Below are 20883 nucleotides of genomic sequence, written 5' to 3' on the forward strand. Positions count from 1 at the left end.
GCGAGTATTTTCTTTTATTTCTCAAAGTACTTTTTTCATAGAGTTTTCGAATCTGTCGCGTTTAGGTTCGAAATATTTGATAGCAGCGTTCCTTCTTGTCGAAATAGAATTATAGACAGTTCGAATCTGTTTGGCGAGTTGATTCGAACCTACTTGCGACGTGTGTACATTAGTGTACGTACATACTTGAGCTCATCACTAATAACGATAAGCTTTTGAGAGGCGAGTAAAATATTGATAAAGGGAAAGATTCTATCGGTATCTGATAATACGAAGCTTTGAGGGTTTAATTATTTCCTTCAGGGATAATCAAGTTTTTCATTTTCTTTTTTCTTTTTTTTGAAGTAAAATGGAAATGCTAACGATACATAACTATATGTATTTTGATAATGGTATTGTAACGTAAAAATATTATTAATGGTACAGTGATGTATAACAAGTTAACATAGCTTGGATGAATAAAATCAAAATGCTATAACGAACGCGGAAAAATATTATCGATTGCCTTGCGATACTATCAATTACTTGCTCCACCTTTGTTGTCATGGTAAAGATCAAACATTGACGATGAATCTGTTAATCTTTTTTAAGAGCAACGTAAGAGGCTTCTACTTGTGACGAGAAGTATTGAATTGTTCATCGACATTTTCATTATTGCTTGTAAAATTGATTATTGGTTGAGTTCGATTACTAGACTATTAATTATTTCTACATAACAGCAAAAATATTTCGTTTGATTATTTACAACCAATTTTAGCCATGGTGAGAAAACTAAATAATTTTGCTATGAATACAATGTACGAAAATTAGTCTTATACATTATGTTTCTACTTATGTTTATATTACATAGTACCTTTCATTTTACATTAAAATAGTCCCATCTACATATACGAGATGAATATATGTGTACACACGTGTATTTCAATTTATGCTAAAACGAACTGATGCTACAACGAGGAGACGTTTAGAAACAATAACTTCGTTTTAATATATCCCACTGTATATTATTTATTTTCATTTATCATTTTAATTTTATGACGAACGAAGATTTGCACAAGTTCAGTGAATTTTAGACAAGCCTAGGTAAGTTTAGTATATTGGTGTGTAACAGCTTGCTAACAAGAAAATTATATCTTGAAGAGTCTGAATGAAACTTTTATAGAAGATGTCAAGTTTTTGCTAAGTCATTATGCTTTACATCAACTTTGAATATATTTGCACAGTTATCACAGCTGATTAATGACACAGTTAGCAGGCATAGAAATCTCCTGATGATTAAGTTCTAATATGAAATTCAAAGACGAGGAAATAATTAAACACATCGATTTTGCTAGAGCAAAAACGCGCAGCCGTGCAGGTAAACGAGGAAAATGTTGAAAATAATGCAAATTAAAAAGAAAGAGATGTAGAACCTACAGCAGACGAAATTATATAGATTATCTGTAGCATATACAAGTTTAGTTATGCGATTTCAAGACTTTGCAAGCAAATGATTTTTCTGTAGCAATTCATAATTAAAGGGCTAAATGACACACGAATGATGTTGCTTATAACAATGTAATATACTTTTTCGTAGATGTAAAATACTTAGAAAAAGAGTAGGATACATATTCATATTTTCAAATTCGTCAAATTTTAAAGCGCTATTTCATCCTCTATTTCTGTTCGGTAGTCTCATAAAAGTTTATCACGTGTATAACTTTATATCTTTGATCGTCATCTTATTATATAATGATGACTATAAATATCTAATATATAAATAAATTAACCAATATCCGGTATATAAATTATATAAATACATCATATATATATATATATATATATATATATATATATATATATAGTATTTATATAATTATACGTATAAATATGTTTAGATCGAAGTAAGCTAAATCTATAAAGAAACTACATATTCGCCACACTGAACTGACTAAACTACGATACTAGAATGGATATAGCGATGGGAAAACTAAGCGTGTGTATGCGTATGTTTAGGTATCGAGAAATTTTCTATCCTATAAAGGTCGTTAGTTTAAAAGAATCATAAAAGGAAAATCAAATAAAAAAGCTGTAGAAAAATAATAAAATCAGAATATTTCGTGCGACCTATGATGTGACTGGAAATCATATAAAAATAACAAAACGAATATCTCTAAAGAAAACTACCATTGAAACTATGATATAACGGAAATCATGCTGTTTCACAATCGATGGCTATAAGTGTTCGTATCGAAAATCGTTTGATTATTATTAATACCGTACCGAAAACCTTACACTCGTCGCATTGGTCGGAAATAGAATTTGATGACGCACACAGTGACAGAGAAAGTAAACATTAAATGCAATATTCATCATGCACGATTAGTCGATGGTTAATTAAATTACGCTTAGAAATTCTGCTGAACGTACAACACGGACTTAGGTACACGCGATCGTTTCACTTTAGTAATTCACGAGAATAATTGCTCTTAAGAAATTTTCTTAAAAACTTTCCTTCGTACGAATCTTTATGTCTAAAGATATTTTTCTTCGATAAATTTTCTTACGAGCTCTTCTCAACACTCTCAACAATTAGCCACGCAACGCACAAGTCTTCGCACAAGTTAAAAAGGTATTCTACCCTGGAAGTTACAAAGATCCAAATGTTCTAGCTCTTTGTTTGAGTTGAGAACCACGAGTATTCTCGTATTCTTAGGAGTATGAGAAGAAATTGATAGAATTTTCAGGCTTATGGATATTTAAGGATAAAGACAATTGATTCTAGTTCGGGCGATAGCCACAACACTCTCGATGAACTCTCAACTCTTCGATTCAATCGCTTCATTTGCATAACCACCTATAAGGAGTATCTCAATTTATAGATACTGTCGTTCGAATATAACCACCGGATGATTTATTCATAACTGAATAGTTAAAACGCGTAGAAATTCTGTTTGGGTACAAAGACCTCTCTCACACGAATCACTTGTTTCTCTCGCAGGTTTAAGTATGAAATATTAATTAGCCATTAAAGATTTTATGGATCGCTCGTTCTCCTCTCAGCTTCGGACGTAAAATTTTAATTAACCATTACAAATTTATACAGTCGAAACCTTCCAGATTTAGATATTAAATTTTAACTAACTGTTGTAAATCTAGGTGTAAAATTTTAATTAACTGTCTCAACACATTTAAATCTCCTCCAGGTTTAGTACACATTTTAGTTAGATATATTCATTGATGAAACTTTCTGTCTAGTTTTAATTTCTTTATGACCTTACAATCTCCTTTACGACCATAGAAAAATAAATTCGTATGAACATTTGCAATTGTTCATTCGCTACTAAGGACAAAAGAATCTTGAAAAAGATTGGATTTAGAAATCTGATATAACGTTCACCTGTTCGTGCTTCACATTTCGAACGAACGATTATTATCAGAAAATGTGAGTCGACTATTTGTGCAATGTAGTATCAAGTAAAAAATACTTTCCAAGATCCAAGATTTAAATAGATAACATTAGCGTGTACGAGAGCTGAATTCGACCATTGTTCGTAATCTACCAAGACACACGACCATGTCGTAATCTCCAGAATGATAATAGCTTGCACGAAACTCACCGATATCTTCTCAAACAAAGACCCTTTAATCTGCGAAGAGGAGTACATCGTCATTCATGGCAGAAGGCACATCATAAATAGATAACAATTCATCATAAGAGCCGTCTTGAGAGACAATTTAAAGGACAATGGATCGACTGAAAACCTACCACGCTGCCTAAAACATACCAAACTGTACGATAAATGGTAAATGTTGCCCTTGTGTCGCTAATAATCCATAGAAGTGATTTATGCGACGTTAAATGATCGAAATAAACAAAAAAAGAAAGAAGCTTCCATTTCATTGTCAGTTTAATAATAATATTTTAATAATTGTAATTATATTATTCATTGTCAGTTTAATAATAATATTTTAATAATTGTAATTATAACTATTATATTTTAATATTAGCACGTTCTTAATTAGCACGACAATTGCAACGTTAATAATCACATCCTTGATAACTATGTTATTAATAATTGTATCATTAAAGATCGAGTGAAAAACTAGTTATTCGGACTAGAATACCTTTCTAAACTTGTTAGCTGCTAACACATCCACTTTTGGTTCTGCAGTTTTACCAAAATCCAGAGACTTTCTAAATTTTGGTACATAGGAGAAAGAAGCTATAAGGAGATGAAAATAACGAGATTGAGTGAAGAAGACACAACGATGGTTACGAAGGAACGACGTCGAATACGTGCGATTGTATATAAATAATTACGAGGATGAGTCAATAATTATCCGCAATAATTACATTCTTCTATGTTGTATTAAATTACATTGGATTAAATTTCAGATAGCATATGCTTGCCCTATGTTTGTTGATTTTTCAAGCCGATATATCATTAGCCAAACTGCAATAAATCAGATCGATTGTCCAATTTTATCCTTGTTCAACCAGTATATCAAACGGAAAGCGAATTTGTTTTTGTTTCGCGTTTATAGTACAACCAGACTGTGGATTTATGGGAAATTTGACGGCACAAAAATACACAGAACGCACGTAACAGGCAAAAATATGTAAATAAACCGAAAACATAGTACTCGTAATATTCAACAAATAAAACAATCTTGTACCTATGAAGACAATATAATTTTACAAAATGGATATATATTCCATTAGAGCAACGAATAAATAATAATATAAACCATAGAATAGATCAGAATTACCAAAACGATAAGAAATTTTTAGTAGAAAACTAACTAAAATCCGTAGCCTATCAATTTAAATAAATTAGACAAATAATTAAATTTTTAATATTTTATATAAACCGCACTCTGTCTATATTAATGTTCCAATAAACTTCATATTTTTGATAACTATTCACTCAGCGTCGTATAATTAGGATACAGCTCGTACGCGAAGGTGTTAAGAATTTTTCTGAAAATTCCTTACAGTTAAAGCGGTTTCACACTTTTCAGTGGATAAACAGCGTTTAACGGATGTTCCATAGATACGCGTGCAAAGATGGACAATTGGAAGGGGATCGATGAAAAAGCAAATAACGAGCGTACCTGCTGAATGCGAATTTTTCTATGCTTGGGCACTGTGTCGTTTAACGTAACCCTGCTACCCTCGTTAAAGGGACGAACGTCCTTTAACGATTCAACACTCGGTGACGCGTCGCCAACGTTACGTCCGACTTCACCGGAAGCCGACTTTTTCACTCTATTTCCACACTTCTCCGCAGCTTCCAGTGGATTCACGTACAGATTACTGTCTGCTTCTTCGGTCAAATCGCCCTGTGAAACAGCGCAGTCAGCATAAGATTTTCTCTATAGATTTCTGTAAAATATTCTGTATCATTGACAGTGTCAGGCATTTAAAATCGGTATTTTAAAATATTCGTTAATTGATCAAAAATGTTTTATTTATAGGAATATTATTATTGATTTAACGTACGTCCAAAGGGTGCGTATCAAATATAGAAAGCGTAATAGAATGCTCGCAAAGAGTACCGGTAAATATATAAACATGCCAATAAATATATATTTACTAAAGAAATTAATAATAAAATAACGAAAGCAATGACATAATAATTCGGAATGTTGTTCCTTACATCTTCTTAAACAATAAAATACATTCGCAGAACAATTTTCTTCAACTGAATTTTATTGAAAATTTATGTCGCCATTCCATTTTCAAAAGCTCACTCGCATATTTCTCTAAAACTAGTCAAATTCTTCTCTAGATTGTGGGCATTTTAGGTTCAGGGAAATCCTAAACTACTCTTGCCTTCATTCGAAGCAAATTTTTTAATTCTATCTTTCAAGCCACGTCTAAATAAATTATTTACAATTTTTATTCAAAAGTGTTAGAACGTCTACCGTAAGGTAAAAAAAGAAAAGTATTCTAAATCGAAAGTTTCAGCATTGCCCGCACTACGATAAGAACTAGCTCGTTCGGCAATTTCTCGACTTAAGTGATAGTTAGCGTTGTACCTTATTGTTATCCGCCGAATGACCAGCAGAAGAAACCTATGGTAATTAGTATTCGTTCTCGCCGATGAAACAGTCAGTAAGGCAACAATATGCGCAAGATGTTATAATAACTTTGCGCGTATTGTACGATAATACACGGAGACGAAGAGGGGAGCAACGTTATACGTTAATTACGGTTAGAAATTCAAGCAGAATCGTGTAACAAGAAAAGTATAAAAAAAGCAGCAGAAAAAAAAAGAAAAAAAAAAGTAGGAAAAGTGCAAGCATTAATCATCTTATTACATACGGGAAAATAAACGAAGAATAAATAAAAAAAAAAAAAAGGTAGAAATAACGTGACACACCGCGGATAGGTACAGTTACTCGTATTTAATATTCTGACACAGCAGTATCTCTGTATTTGCTGCTTCGTTAATAAGAGCGGATTTAGATATCGCGTTGCTTATTTTTCGAAAATACGAATCACTTATCGTAGCTTGAAAATACGCGAACATTTTCTTCCTAACGACAACGTTTGCTCTTTATATTTTCCAACGATAACTGCTACAATCGATGCTAATATAATTGAGCAATACAATCGCGGTTCAATATATCATATGGGGGGAATGTGAAGAATATACGTTTTCTAAAATGATAAATATAGCGGAAGAGGCAATTTATATAGCGGAAGAATAAAATGAAAGGAGGAAGAGGAGGAAAGGGAAAGAGGAACGGATAAACCGAGGAGAAAAGCAGAAGTCACGGAAGTTTACGTGAATTCAGGGAATATAGGAAGATTTACGCTACTTTAAGAGAACAGTCACAACACTTTCTTCTTACTTAGTGTTTTATACTATTTACGTTAATCGAAGTTATACAGAACGAAGTTACGTCGACGACGAGAAGGGGAACATTATCATTAAATAGAAAAGTAAAGTAACCGTACAATTTCTCCATAACTTTCGTTCCTTTCTCTCCGATAAATTGCGATAAAATACAGCAAGAAACGAGAATACAATAACAGTAGGAAACGTCTTGATGAAAACAAGTATTCTTTTCTTTACGTGACACGTTAAATTTCTTGGTGTATTATAAAAACATCCGCGTTAATTTCACTCGACGTTGATTATACAAGACAATTACGCAAAATAAATGCAGAACGCGCATAAGTGGTCCGACTATTAGCGTGACACGAACCAGGGTGTTCTGTTAAAATTGTTCGTTAATGATCTAATTAAACGCTATCGTTAGGACGAAACTATTTAGGTGATTTCGAGCCACGATAAATTGTTGATATTCTCGTAGAGCGAGCTACGCTATGTTTGAATCATCCTCTCTATTATTAACGAACCAACAAATACGGGGACAGTAACGTGTCTGAATATTATTAGTACGAGCGACTGTATTTCAGTGAATTGAATTCACGAATTCAATTGGCCAGATTCTCGCGGCCAATCGATTCCATACTATACCTGCGAATGAGACGGATGCGTTTGACAGCTGGCATACGTATCAGAGCTGTCTACGCTTCCCTGCTCGTTGTACGTTCTGCCAAAGCTGGGGACATCCACCGGTTGTGCCGGGGACGGTTTCGCTTCCACGGCGAAGATCTGCTGATGCGCGACCGGCTCCATCGACATGATTCCTCCGGATCGCATCGACTTCATCTCTTGGCAGATGGGATTACGAAAGTCGCTGGTCGCCAGTGGCATTATATCTTCCGCGTCTCTGAACTCTTTGTATTCCTAGAAACACGACCAAGGTGAAAAGTCTCGGTTTGTCGAAGACGAACCGCCGCATAGCCAAGCGTCGTCGCCTTCAACATCGCTGTGATCCTAAAAGTTTAACATTAAACGGCGCGTCACTCGTCGATAAATGGTTGTAACGCGAATAGACTTGGAACTTCGTGCGATCGTTGATTCAACGTTGTTGCGTTCTTTGGATCATCCTCTATTTTCGATAAAAAAAAAAAAATGTCGTTCTTTTATTATTAAAGCGCGAGTTGATATTATACTTATTCGCGAAGCAGCTAATTATGTTAGTCAATAGACGATCGATAAGGCGAATATACAATGGCGGTACGCCTCTTTGTATAATTGTTGATTTAACCCTGCTGCGTTCTTTGCATAGTTTTTCATTTAAAAAAAATGTTTTCCTATCGTCAAAATTCGAGAATGAGTTAATATTATAATTATTCGCGATGCAGCTAATTATGATATCGACATTATTTATTACGTTAGTAGATAAATAATTACAATGTGAACATACAATGGTAAAATGTTTCTTTGTATGGTCGTTGCGCTCTTTCGATCATTTCCCATTAAAAAGAAAATGATCTTTTATTATTCAAATATGAGAGTGAGTACTTTACTTCAGAGAACTTTATCTCAATAAAAATTAGCAATTAAGACAAAGAGTTAAAGTGGGTGCGCTTTCTGACGAATCAACATTCCGGCACATCTGCCATAATGTCAGAACAATCAAATATACAGAGAATGATCCATGAAAAAAGAGCTAATTTTGACAACAGCACGAAATGTTGCGAACAAAATTGGTAATCGACGAAGAATCTATCGATGTAAAAAATTTCAAACGTTATTCTAGAGTCACTTTATAGTCTTTTAAATGGCACTTTCTCTATCATATCCTTAAACTCGAGAAAAAGGATGAATTCAACGATATGGTAACATTGTCATTTCAATTATCCGATACCACAATAATATATTAATTTATTTCTAATCAACGGAATCAATAACCGACCTGATTACACCGATGTGACACATGTGATCGATATGAACATGTTCGTTTGTTGAGAACGTCAATATTATGTATCAACATTAAGATGGAATTCGCAAATGGTAATTCAGGAATAAATTAAATTATTATTAAATTATCGGACAATTAAAATAAAACGTGTCACCGTATCGTCGTTAAAATCTACATAAAGAAAAGGAAAACAAATCCGTCTTCTCGTACAGCTGAAAAATATGTGCATTTAAAATATACAAAGTCGAAAGTAACCGAAAGTAAACCGCGATAGGACGATATAAATATAATTTTTATAAATAAATATAACAATTTCGAATCTTTTTATACCGATAAATTCTTCGTTTGATATCGGTCGACTTTCTTTTTGGAACATGTTCCGCGTTAATCTTGCCAGAAATCTTGACTCGCTGTGGTATCCTCCAAGTTTGAGAGTAAACGTTCCATCGAATAGCACAATTTCTCGTTTCGCTTTTATGTAAAAATTCTTTCCGAAGCATTAAAAGCTCCTCTCGTTATCGAAACAGAGGAGGGAAATCTAGCTGCAAAAATCCAAAGGACTACAGCAGCGTTAAATCGACAACGTAGTCGACGAAAAGGTCTTTCTTTCGCAGGTCTTCGTAATAACGTTTGAAGGTAGCTTGAACAGCCCTTTGCACCGTTTCTCTCCGGCTTCATCAATCTATCGCTCTATCGGCTAAAAAACTAGTTTAAATTGATCAGAGTCTAAGAACGAGTGAAACGAATTGCTCCGGGCTCCGTTTAACGACGATAGCCGCGCTCGTTTAATTGAGAAAAGTAGTCTCTTCGTGTGCTGTATGTATATACATGTATTAAAAGTTAATGGAGAAAAAGGAAGAAAACTGGTATCGTGTGCTGGCTAAAATAATCGCTATCTATACGTATAACGTGACCTTTCTACTTTCCGTATTATATACTCGCCTGATGCGGTCCAGAATTTTGCACGATCATTAAGTAGATTAGAGGAAGACGGTACATATACAAGTACATATACATGTGGGCCTGTAATAAGGTGCGGAACTTAAGAAAAACAACGTTTGCAATTTAGTTAGTCGTATTCCCAAAGCTTGCCACAACTGTCCTAATGGATGCAACAAGTCGTAATAGTATAGTACATTCAGAGAATCATTGCAAAATCTGTATATGCTGTTATCGTGCTTTGTTAATCTGAGTAGTTCTGTTTCTAAAAAATGAAAGAAAGAAAGAAAGAAAAAAAAAAGAAGAAGAAGAACAGCATGCTGAAAAGATGAAAAGTGAAAGAAGCGTGTACTGCCGAACCCGTAACACGATATCTTTAAGCTTTCGTTTTGTACGAAATACTCTGTGTTTCTTCGATGTTTTCTTTCTGTTTTTCTTTCGCCTCGGTTTCTCTTTTTGTAGTTTTTGACTGAGACCGTGTAGCGGGTTCGAACGATCCATATACAGATCGTTGTTCGTAGAAAGCGTACATTCCATGGTTCAAATTTTCTGTTTGGAAATGAAATTCACCCGGGTTTACCGCGAAAAGATTGAAAACTGGAAAAATGATCAACTAGAGAAAAAGAGAGAGAGAGAGAGAGATGGAAAAACGTGGTCAATTTGAAGTGGAAACTGTACGCTCTGGAAATTGGAAAGTGACGATTGTATACGTGTAACAGTATCATTTATTGACGAAATTCGAGCATTGCCTTTTATTTGGCCACCAGCTCGCGCAACGATGATCTCGTTTGAGATTAAAGCAATGTCAGAGTCTCGGACCATCGTTAATTAAATCGAAGCTATTGCGCAAATTCATACGCGATTTTCTGTCGCGCGAACTTCGCTTGTTCAAATAAAACTTGGTCGCCGAGATTTTAATAGCATTACGTGACCAAGTGTAGCAGCTGCAGAATCGCATTTGTCGTTGTCACAGCTGTCGCATTTGTTTCACATGAGGTTACTTTCTTTATTCGTGTAATTTCGAATCCTATTTTTCGTTAAGTGACACAGAGAATGGGATGCAATCGTTTGAAACAGCGTTTCCCGATTGTTGCTTGATCGTAACGTCGTTGAGCGATTTGCAGTAGCTCGCGAAAGCATTCGAACGTTTATGGAGATTCTTTATAACTACAGTGATTACGTACTTGCGCGTACTCGCGGAAATGTTTGAACGCTTACTGTGCGCAAATTTTACGAGTATGTCGCGTGTGTTGCGCGAAATATCTTGAAATTTCATTCACACTATAATGAGACAAGACCGTCGTAATTATAACGTCGCAATTTCTTTAATACTTGAAATCAATCTGGAAACGCGTAGAAAAGTTACAAGAAATTGAACGTATAAATATATGTATATTTAGTAAAACATATTTAATATTGTATAACATATTTGGCATTGTAAAACGTTTGTTTTAATTTTCTAATTAGTGTCAAACGTGGTTCCATTAGATATCGAAGCTTATCGATAGACTGCTGATTTCTATGGGTTTCTGCAAAATTTGAATACGTAGAAATGTACAGAAAGCATATAACAATATGTGTAGAAAGATATAATAGAATACTTGTTATAATTTTTAACAAATAAAACGAATCTCTACTTAACTTCTATTTCTTTAATTGCGTTTATAAAAATATAAATTCATATAAAAATCCGCAGTGTATTTATTAATTGTACAGAAAATTTTCTGTTCAAATAATCTTGCGATCTCTGTGAGGTGTATGTTTAACAAATGAACAGAAACATAAATGAAATATTTTATAACTTCTATATATTCTCAATTTTTCGATTTTCTCTAAATATATTCTCCAATTTTCGATATATAATCATAGCCTTATCTCATTGCAGTAGTTGTGAAGCTTCAAGAAGTTTTATATATTCATATTGAATATTCACAAAATATTCATAAAAATGTTGTACAGTATGCGTTCTAAATAATGTCATGTCTCATTCTACACGCTCCGCGTAAATTAATTTTCTTTATTCGATCGATTGTTGGTCGATAGACACTTAACAATATGTAGACATCAATCTCTTGCAAATTGTATTCAACGATCTGTAATCGTTCAACGATTTAAAGATATATCGAAAAATACATATCTGTACAATCAATCAACCACGTACACCACGTACGTATAGGAATACAACGTATTCAGCGATTGTATCTCATTTCATTGTCATTATGTCTCGTTGCAAAGAAAAAAAAGGAAGCAACAGATTGTAAGTAACATCGTGCGATCCTTGCAAGATATCGTGACTAATAATTTGCTAATAAATGAAAGTGCAACTCGTCGACAAACACGATCCTACGTGATGTACTCTAATTAATCAGGTTGTATATACCATTTTAGTTGATCATGCCACGGCACGATGGTGAGGTGAATGAAAGTCTATTGTATGCGTGTCTGTTGCAGCCAATGAGCTAATGAAAGGGACCGGTAAGTCAATCAATGTCGTTCGCTTAAGGCATCCAGTCGTCGTGTGTGATAAATGTCATTGAAGAAATAATATCCTGCTTCCAGGAGGTGAACATTTCCAAGGAAGTTAGTTGGAATTTCGAACGAGAATTTAGAAACGAAATAGAAGACTCGTTCATTTGATCGATACACGCTTCTGTTTAGAAGTAAGGACATCGGACAAGTTGAATTCATGTAGTTTAAAAAGAATGTTACGAGCGAATAATGGAATAAAAATTTGAGATTCGATCGCAGGCGAAATCTACAACGAAGCGAATGAATTTCGCCTGAAATTGATCGATCAATTGTTTTCTCAGTTATCGCGCACGCCAATTCAAAAAGTTATTAAACAGTCGGCAGTTTGAAAAGCTAGTAAACGATAAGAATGAATTGAAATAGAGAAAATTAGATTTATACCTCGAGACTAGTTGTCCATCTAAAAAACGAACGTCTAGTCTCGTGTGACTAGTAATTAGTTTGAAACAAATTCACAAAATATGACATGCTTTTATTTTTGTTACGCGAGGATCCTTCCTTAAAATAACAAGAACGTGAATGTCGAACGCGGATACAGCAACGTGGAAATAATTTACATACACGCTGCATACCGCGTTATTGCTCTGGTTGCGAAATCACCGGAAAATCGTGAATAGTACGAAATAATGTATCGTGTAAAGTTGGTACGTCGTAGCGAATATTCGTTACGGAAGCACTCGAAGTGAAATGTGTTCCAGTCGGAGCACGGCGTTTCGTGTCAAGACATTTGTCCGAATCGTTAACAGCCTGCAAGCAAATTGCTTGAACACGAGTAAATTCTCTTTCGTTCTAGCCTACTCGTACGATTGCCAGCGTGATTCATGCACGACACTAGCGTGCAAACTTTATGTTCGTTTGAAACTTGAAAGCAGGAAATTATCCATGGGAGAGAAAGAAAGAGAAAGTATAGATCGGTTTAAGTAAATACTATATAGTAGGCATGTGCGAATAATTCGAGGATGCAATTTGAAATGTTTTGCAATTATTCAAATTCTAACAAGAAAGTAAAATTCACGATACGTTACGAAAAGACGAAGAAAATTCGTTGCGGTGTTAATTGGATAGAGCATATCATCGAAGAAGAAATAAAAAGAAAGAAAAAAAGAAATGCTATGATTTTTTATAAAAATCTCAGCATTGGTAATCTTAGTAGGACATGTACATTAGAAATTAATTAAAATTTACATAAAAGGCTTGTTAGCAAGTTATTGCAATAATGATTCCAAGCGTTGTTAGAGAATAATTTAGAACTGTTAAATTATTGGAAGAAAATAATATTTGTATTTTTTTTATAATGTTTCTCTTTAAGTTTGTTCTTTTTTTATTTTTGAAACAGAGGAATATTAATTACTTCGTAAGGATAATACAAAAAGAAACTTTAATTCGCAGATACCTAGTACTTATAATATGCCCAACGATTAGTGTACCCAGTTTCAAAAGTATGTACGTGTCGTACATGTATCTTAAAATGAGTTTATGTATGAATCAAATCAAAGACAAATTTCAAATATCCATTTTTAACCCTCTGTAAACCTGAATATTGTTCAGGTTTCTAGAATTTTAAATATATTTATGGTTTTCATTTATAGTAAAGACTCATGATACGTATAAGATTACACAGAGACGAATATTCGTTGAATCGAGCTTAAGAAGCTACCTGCGCTTAAAAAGTATATCTGCATTTGACATTTCCCCTGGCAAACTAAATGTAATTTTAAAATTAATTATTTAACGTACATGTACGATCTTAAGAGTCAGGTAAATTTCATTTAGAACTATTGACAAATAATCTCTGTAATAGAAATAATTTTTATCAAACGTTCTTCGAGATAGGATTTTCTCAAATCATATAAATTTTCCATCCCTTTGATTTTATATAGCTTAAGCTGTTCGACTCGAAGCGATCGCCCAGCATCGCTAAGCAAGCTGTTGCTCGCTGGATAAACTTGTTCGTAGGGCAGATTATAATATTTTCTATTTAGGATCAGGTGAAAGGAGTTGGTGTACGGCCAGAGCCAAAGGCATCGTGTTTCGTTCGGTGGCGTGATTTCTCTCCCGACGTGAAGCACGATGACGATGCCCGTGCCTTGACCTACAAAATTGCGAGTTTACACGCAAGTCAAATTAGTGCAGGAGCTACGGTTGCGTCTAAAGCTTTTGAATGAACTGGTATCGTGTCAATGGAAAAGTTGTGCTCTGTTGAAGGTGAAAGGGGGGAGGCAGTGCATACACCCAGTGGACTATACATACGTACAAAACCGTGCATCGGCTGTAGTAGAACGTACAGTAGTAGCGGACAGATAAATAAGAAGCCAGGGGACAAACGTATACTACCACCACGCGCGATAGTATGTGTTCTCTATCGATCAGACATCGCTGGCGAAGGCACAAAGCAGCAAAGAGAGATCGTAACATAATACAGATTTCAAGACGAGACGAGAGAAAGAAAAGAAAAAAAAAAAAAGAAAAAAAAATATGAAGAGTGAAAGAAAGAATGTTAGTCCCCTTGGTCCCAATTCTCTCGACAGCCCATTGGTGTATGTAGTGCCGCCTAAGGAAGAACGTTAGTGATCGTAAATACCTTCGTAGTACAAAAGCAACACTCGAATTCGCTAGGTATTTCATCATTTTTCTCGAATTTTCTGCTGTCTTTTTTCTCTTCATCCTACAATGTCACACACACAATTTCCTATTTTACTTTCCGTAACACACGGGGCTCGCCCCGCTCGGACGCGATCGAATCATTTCGCTCTTGCTTCACGGACAAGAAAATTCCATTTACGGCAAATATCATGTCGGTGAAGTAACGTCGTTCGATATCCTTCATCTACAAGCATATTCTTTTAAACAACGTGGAACTAGAAATTTTAGAACGGAAAATGGGATTAGAAAACTTTCAACAACGTTCTAACTAGAAGTTTCATCTAGATAGATTCGTCGTCGTGTGAATCATCTGAATATCGTAATGCTTGAAATTATTAAAATTTATCGAGAAAGTCTCAAAGTAATTTTTCATGACATTTATCTTAATTAATATCTGTTTCTTTTTTTCTTTTCTGTTAAAAGACGTTTTGATACGGAATAATTCAAGCGCATCTCGAACGAGCGAACATGTAATTAATCCTTTGAAGCACGCATTCAAGAAAAAAAACATCTGTGTGATATTAGTTACCTTGTTTCTAAGCGAACAACTGTATCACGAATAAAAGTTTTCGCAAGAAGCGTCGATCATTGAATACAGCCACCGCGCCGGTAACCTCTGTTCCTCGTTATAAACAACGAGGTCCTTCGATTCTTTTCTTTTCCTTTTTTTTTTTTTTTATTTTATGGAGCACCCCTCGACAACGGTGCTTCAAAGGCTTAAACGAGAACAGGAAACGAGGCAACGTATGATCACGTGGAGCCAGAGAGAGAAATTTTTCGTAGCCGTGGGTAAAAAGGAAAATGTATCACGATTGTATCAATCTGTTAAAGAAAGGATGTTTTGTAATGCGTGAAATCAATTCATAAATCGTGGTATATACGAGACATTTTTTTCTTTCAGGTTTCTCTTCAATGAAAATGACAGTATGACTTTTGTTTTTTTAAATAGAAGATATAATAATTCTAAACTTTGGGTAAGTTACATGATATTGCGTCTAAAGCATTCTCCTGTTTGCACATTATTATGAGAATAATAAATATGAAAAGAATCAAAGAAACATCGATTGTCACAAGCTATTAGTTTTATTTAATAGGTTTATTTCTAGTAGTTTTAGTTTAATGAGAATACATATGAAACAAAGGAAAAAGAGGAATAAAGAAGATGAAATAAAGTTTGAAATTGAGATAGGTATATACATATATACAATTTGAGAATGATTTCTACTTATTAACTCCGTTAGAGACCGCAACAGAAAACAGAAAGTAATGCGATGTTTTTAAACGCTCCTCCATAGACATAATATTTATTCTTTCATTCATAGAATGGTAGCGTTTGAAGTTGAGGCAAATGTATTAGCTATTGTACGTTAAAGAGCATATTGATCTAGTCGCTTATTTTCACTACTATCAAGACTTCAGCAAATATTCATTTCCATGTGTGTATATTTACTGCAGTAACATTAAAAAAGAATTAGTTCTATTAATAACATTTTCAAACGCAATAAACTAAACTTTCAACTCATAGATCTTACTTTGTGTAAAGTGAATCCATGGATAAATATACAGAAAGTCTCCGGTTTTCTACCGGTAAATTGTTAGCGCATAATTTACAAGTTAAAAATAAGAAGGAAATACTATACAAAGGTTGAATGTGAAATTGCAGGAAAATGTTCAACACTACTTGGAATAAATACAATTGTGGAATGTGGAAGGTCAATAATCATACCTGAATTCACATTATATTCTCTATCTTGAAATAGATAACGGATTACATAATGTCCTTATCTTTCACGTTTCACGCTGAAAGCATACCTTGCGTACCTTTTAACTATCTCGCAATAAAAAGACAAAAGCTCGTCTGAGGATCTTTATGCATTTCGTAGAAAATTTGTAGATGCAGGAGTGCGCACAATATCAAAAAAATCATTTGACTGGGTGAAACAAATCTGTGCGTAGATTTCGCTTCTTCAGTTGTATTTCTAAAAATATGAATTTCGATAAATATCCACAGTCTAATTATAATAATTATTACCTTACATTATACCTACATATGTTACCTACATATGACAGTACGTGCAGCTGTGATTAATCTGTTTTCTCATAAGAAAATAGAAGACCATTTTAGAGGGTTAAAATAAGATGAGATAATCAATTTTGAATAATCTTCAATACCACTATTTATGAATTGGTGGGCTTGTTTAATGATACATAAAGTGTAACGATGTGTTCATCGAGGTACGTATATACCGAGTGACAGTGAAACGCATCGTAGTGAAAAGAAATTAACATCGTGTGTGGACGGACGTCACAATTGCTTTTCGTTACTTACGCGAGATCAATTGATCGCAATTATACTTTTAAAACGAACCGTCCCTCGAACCTGCTGTCCTGTATGTTTTTACGGAAAGAAGAGCGACATTTAACCCTTTCAGATTCACTGCGTTCGATCGTGTGCCTTGTTAATTGTTAATATACAAATCTGAAAGGGCTGATATGAAATTAATAAATTCCGTTCGTTATCTAGAGTAACATAAAGAGAAAACGTTATCGATACGTGGTAAATTAAATTGACATATAAAAAGAACGAATATCACGAAACCTCGAAGTCGACGTAATGCAGTAATTTTTTCGAACAGCAATGTAAAGCATTTTCCACGTTCTATTCTTTTTAGAATTGTAATCGAGTTTATATTATATCGATGAAAAAAAAAAGAAAAGAAAAATATGTCTTCCTTTCCATTACAATTTCCTCGAAGTCAATCGAAAATGTATTGCACCGATAGTCCCTAATCCGAATAAATAATTCACCGACCAACTTCGAGGTTTCATTCGATAACCAGACAATCGATCGAATTATAACCCTTTGAGATCAGATTTAAAGTTAATTTTATTCGGTTACAAGAAATTTTTTTATTTGATATAAGAATGGACGTGGAATTGTGTCGTATTACAATGGAATACGAGCTGAAAGTTCGAATATGACAATGGAAATTACAACTGCCCGATAAGTTCAACGATTCTGCTACGTTCGATTATTTCATTCTTACAGCCATTATTATCAATGTATATGTTATTGTTAATTATATGTACAGGCAGTGTTTCAAAGAGCCGATTTTCATCAAATATCGAATCTTAATGTTATACCTACCGAAATTGTTTAATATATTCGTTATCATACGAGAATTCCTAATGTTCACCTATTCTTTCCAAGAATTATAAACGTCAATCCTTTTTTTGTTCTTTTTTCTTTTTCTTCTATTTCTTATATCAATTGTTAAACGTTAAATTGAGCGTCAATACAATTTTCCTGCGCGCTGTTCATCAACGATATTAATTAAATACACGCTATTTAGTTATATAGTCTATGGAGAGTCTATCACGGATAAACACGTTGTCTCCGTAATAAGTAGCGTTTCTTAATGAATTTCGAGGATCGATAAATACGCGTTATAGTTCTGCTTAAGAATATTTAGAACCTCGAGAAACCGCGTTCCAATATACATTGCATAATCGATCGACGTACGCAACTTTATCAACGAGTGAATTATAATTGCCCACTTTCGACGATCGGAACTAAACGAGAACACGGGTGTCAGAAGACTAATCGATGCTAAAAGGCGTGATGCGACATTGATGCTATTTAAAAGATCGAGCCAGAGCACGCGTTTCTCTTCGGCGTGTCTCGCTAAATGTATATTGCGTTACAAATTGAAATTAGTATCACCCAACAGATGGTAATAATAGAGCTGAGCAGAATGGCCGCATATGGGGGACGTATGCATATAACGTGCATTTAACTAAATTTCCATGTGTATCGTGTTTCTAATCGAATAATAAAATACACGTCTATAATCATACAAAGTAATCGTACACGTGGTTAACAAGCACGACCGAGCAACGAAGCAGTCTAATCAGGGTATATACTCTAGTTACAGCTCGTACACCTCGAATGCACCATTGATCTGCAGCATGATTACAGTCGCTACTGCCAAAAAAGAAACAAGAGAAAATCAATAAACTTTCCGATAACAACTGAAACGGACGAGAAAAAGAAGGAGAAGTAAAAAAGAAAGGGAGAGCCAAGTTGGTTATACGCTACCGTTCACAAGTATTTGGACGTTTGGTGCAACTCAATGTTCGGATATTGTTATGTTTTCAAAGATATTTTGATTTTCTTCACAGATTTTTTTATATTTTCAAAGATATGATCGAAAAACGTTTCTTAATAGTTCGTTCTTTACCCGATCATCTAACTGGGGTCATTTGACAGTGGTTATATAGAAGGTGGTCTAAATATGGACTGGCATTTTTATTTCAGAACTTATTGGCAAATCTGTTGAAGATTTTTAAGAGGTGACACTTCGATGTAATATATAAAACACGTTTGCTTTGTGACACGAAATTGAAACGAGCTGAACGGACTTAATTCATTCATAATTTATAACTAGTAACATAAATACGTAATTCGGACTATATAGTTGAAGTAATAGTAAAAACGTTGATTCTTAAAAGTTCAACTAGCCCATATTTATACTCGAGCCTGTGTATTCAGGTCACCTCCTCTTATTCCGCTTTTAAACTAAAACAGAAAGTATATCTGCATCGTTCTAGAGTTCCACGATTGTCCATGGTAGATGTTTAAGAGTTTCAAAATCGTATAAACTTCAAGAGTGCGATTAGAAACGTTTCACTCGCTCTGTGATCCCAAGATTTTCAACAGACACGGTCGAGGTCACTTAAATTCGGATGTCCGCGCGGTACAAAAATTCATTCACATTCAAAGTTCGTGAAGCTTAACGTGCGACTTAAAAGAACTGAATTTTCGTTTACCAAGTAGAATTTTCGTCGTATTATCATGAATTCTACTCTTCACAACAATAAGACACACTTTTATTCTTTAATTACGTTCTTTGGAAAAATCGACTCAGGATAGTTAAAAACTAAGACGACGAATTCTTGTTCTTTTATTTATACCGATTAACTATTATTCTCATCTACTAACTTTGTACGATTGCCTGACATAAGATCAGAAGCCAAAGTTGGATTAAACGCTTTCTCTTGAAATACGTTTTACATATTTGCAAAAATTCGGAAGTGTCCAAATGAGCTTATAAACGATAGCGTATCCGCATAATTCAAAATGCTGAAAAATCAAAAATCCTTCAACGAAGAAACGCGCGTAGGAGAAGAGGGCATGAAGCGGCATGACACGATGAAAAATAGAAGAAACAGAACGGAGGGGCGATCGAGCGTTAGAAAGAAGACAGTAAAAACGTATCTCTGAAAAGTGCAATCACAAAAGCGTTCCGCGCTTTTCTCGGATCGAGCACGGCAAGGTCCGACGTCCAAGTACCGCGGCCTCACACCCCCGGATTATCGTCCATCGTCACGCATTTTCGTTCTCGTCTCTCGCACTTCATCGTTTTCATTCTGCCGTTGCCTTTCTCGTGGCTGCCAGTTGCTACGAAAACTTGCAGAGTTTCTATCTTGTCGGACGTTGCCAGGAAAGACCGTTTAGATTTCTCTTGAACGCGTAAAACTGTTTCCCGTGTACATCTTTCGAAAACTTTAAATCCTTCGTTTCTATCTCTTTGTTTTCTTTTTTCTTTTTTTTTCCTTCTCTGTTTTTTTTTTGTTAATCTCGTTTTCGCTCTTTTTTCCCCGTAACTATTTTCATTCGTTAGTTACTTTTACAGTTCTCTCTGAGAGGATCGAACCCGATTCAAAGATTCAACGTTTCGTGGATTTTGCTCGATTCTTTTCGACTGAGCGACCGACACACAATGCACATGCAGCGAAAGAGAACGAGATTCGGCAAGGTCCGACAGTAGCAGGTAATTCGTGTGTGTGACGAAAGTTTCGGCGGCTTTGTTCAACGATGGTGGTTCAATGCGCGCTGTCGGACATTGCCTGTAACATACCGACACGAAATCCGTCAGAAAGTTACCGCCAATGGTGAAAGAATGGATCTGAACTCATCATTGGCTCACGAATTGCGGCACA

At 34.7% G+C, this 20883-nt stretch overlaps 1 protein-coding gene across 6 annotated transcripts in view; it reads right to left on the reverse strand.

The window, feature by feature from the left end:
- LOC100646670 (potassium voltage-gated channel protein Shab) overlaps positions 1 to 20883 on the reverse strand; it is a 70576-nt gene that overhangs the window by 12010 nt on the left and 37683 nt on the right. For 3 of the 6 annotated variants that reach the window (XM_048409162.1, XM_048409161.1, XM_048409166.1), the window contains exons 6-9: positions 14819 to 14902; positions 7476 to 7748; positions 6025 to 6060; positions 5098 to 5325 (exon numbers count right to left, since the gene is read on the reverse strand). In XM_048409162.1, coding sequence (XP_048265119.1) covers positions 5098 to 5325; positions 6025 to 6060; positions 7476 to 7748; positions 14819 to 14902 — 621 coding nt within the window. The remainder of the gene's footprint in view (positions 1 to 5097; positions 5326 to 6024; positions 6061 to 7475; positions 7749 to 14818; positions 14903 to 20883) is intronic. The other 3 variants (XM_048409164.1, XM_048409163.1, XM_048409165.1) reach the window with 2 other exon arrangements.

This window comes from Bombus terrestris, chromosome 10, assembly GCF_910591885.1.
Source record: "Bombus terrestris chromosome 10, iyBomTerr1.2, whole genome shotgun sequence".
In the NCBI taxonomy this organism is placed as follows: domain Eukaryota; kingdom Metazoa; phylum Arthropoda; class Insecta; order Hymenoptera; family Apidae; genus Bombus; species Bombus terrestris.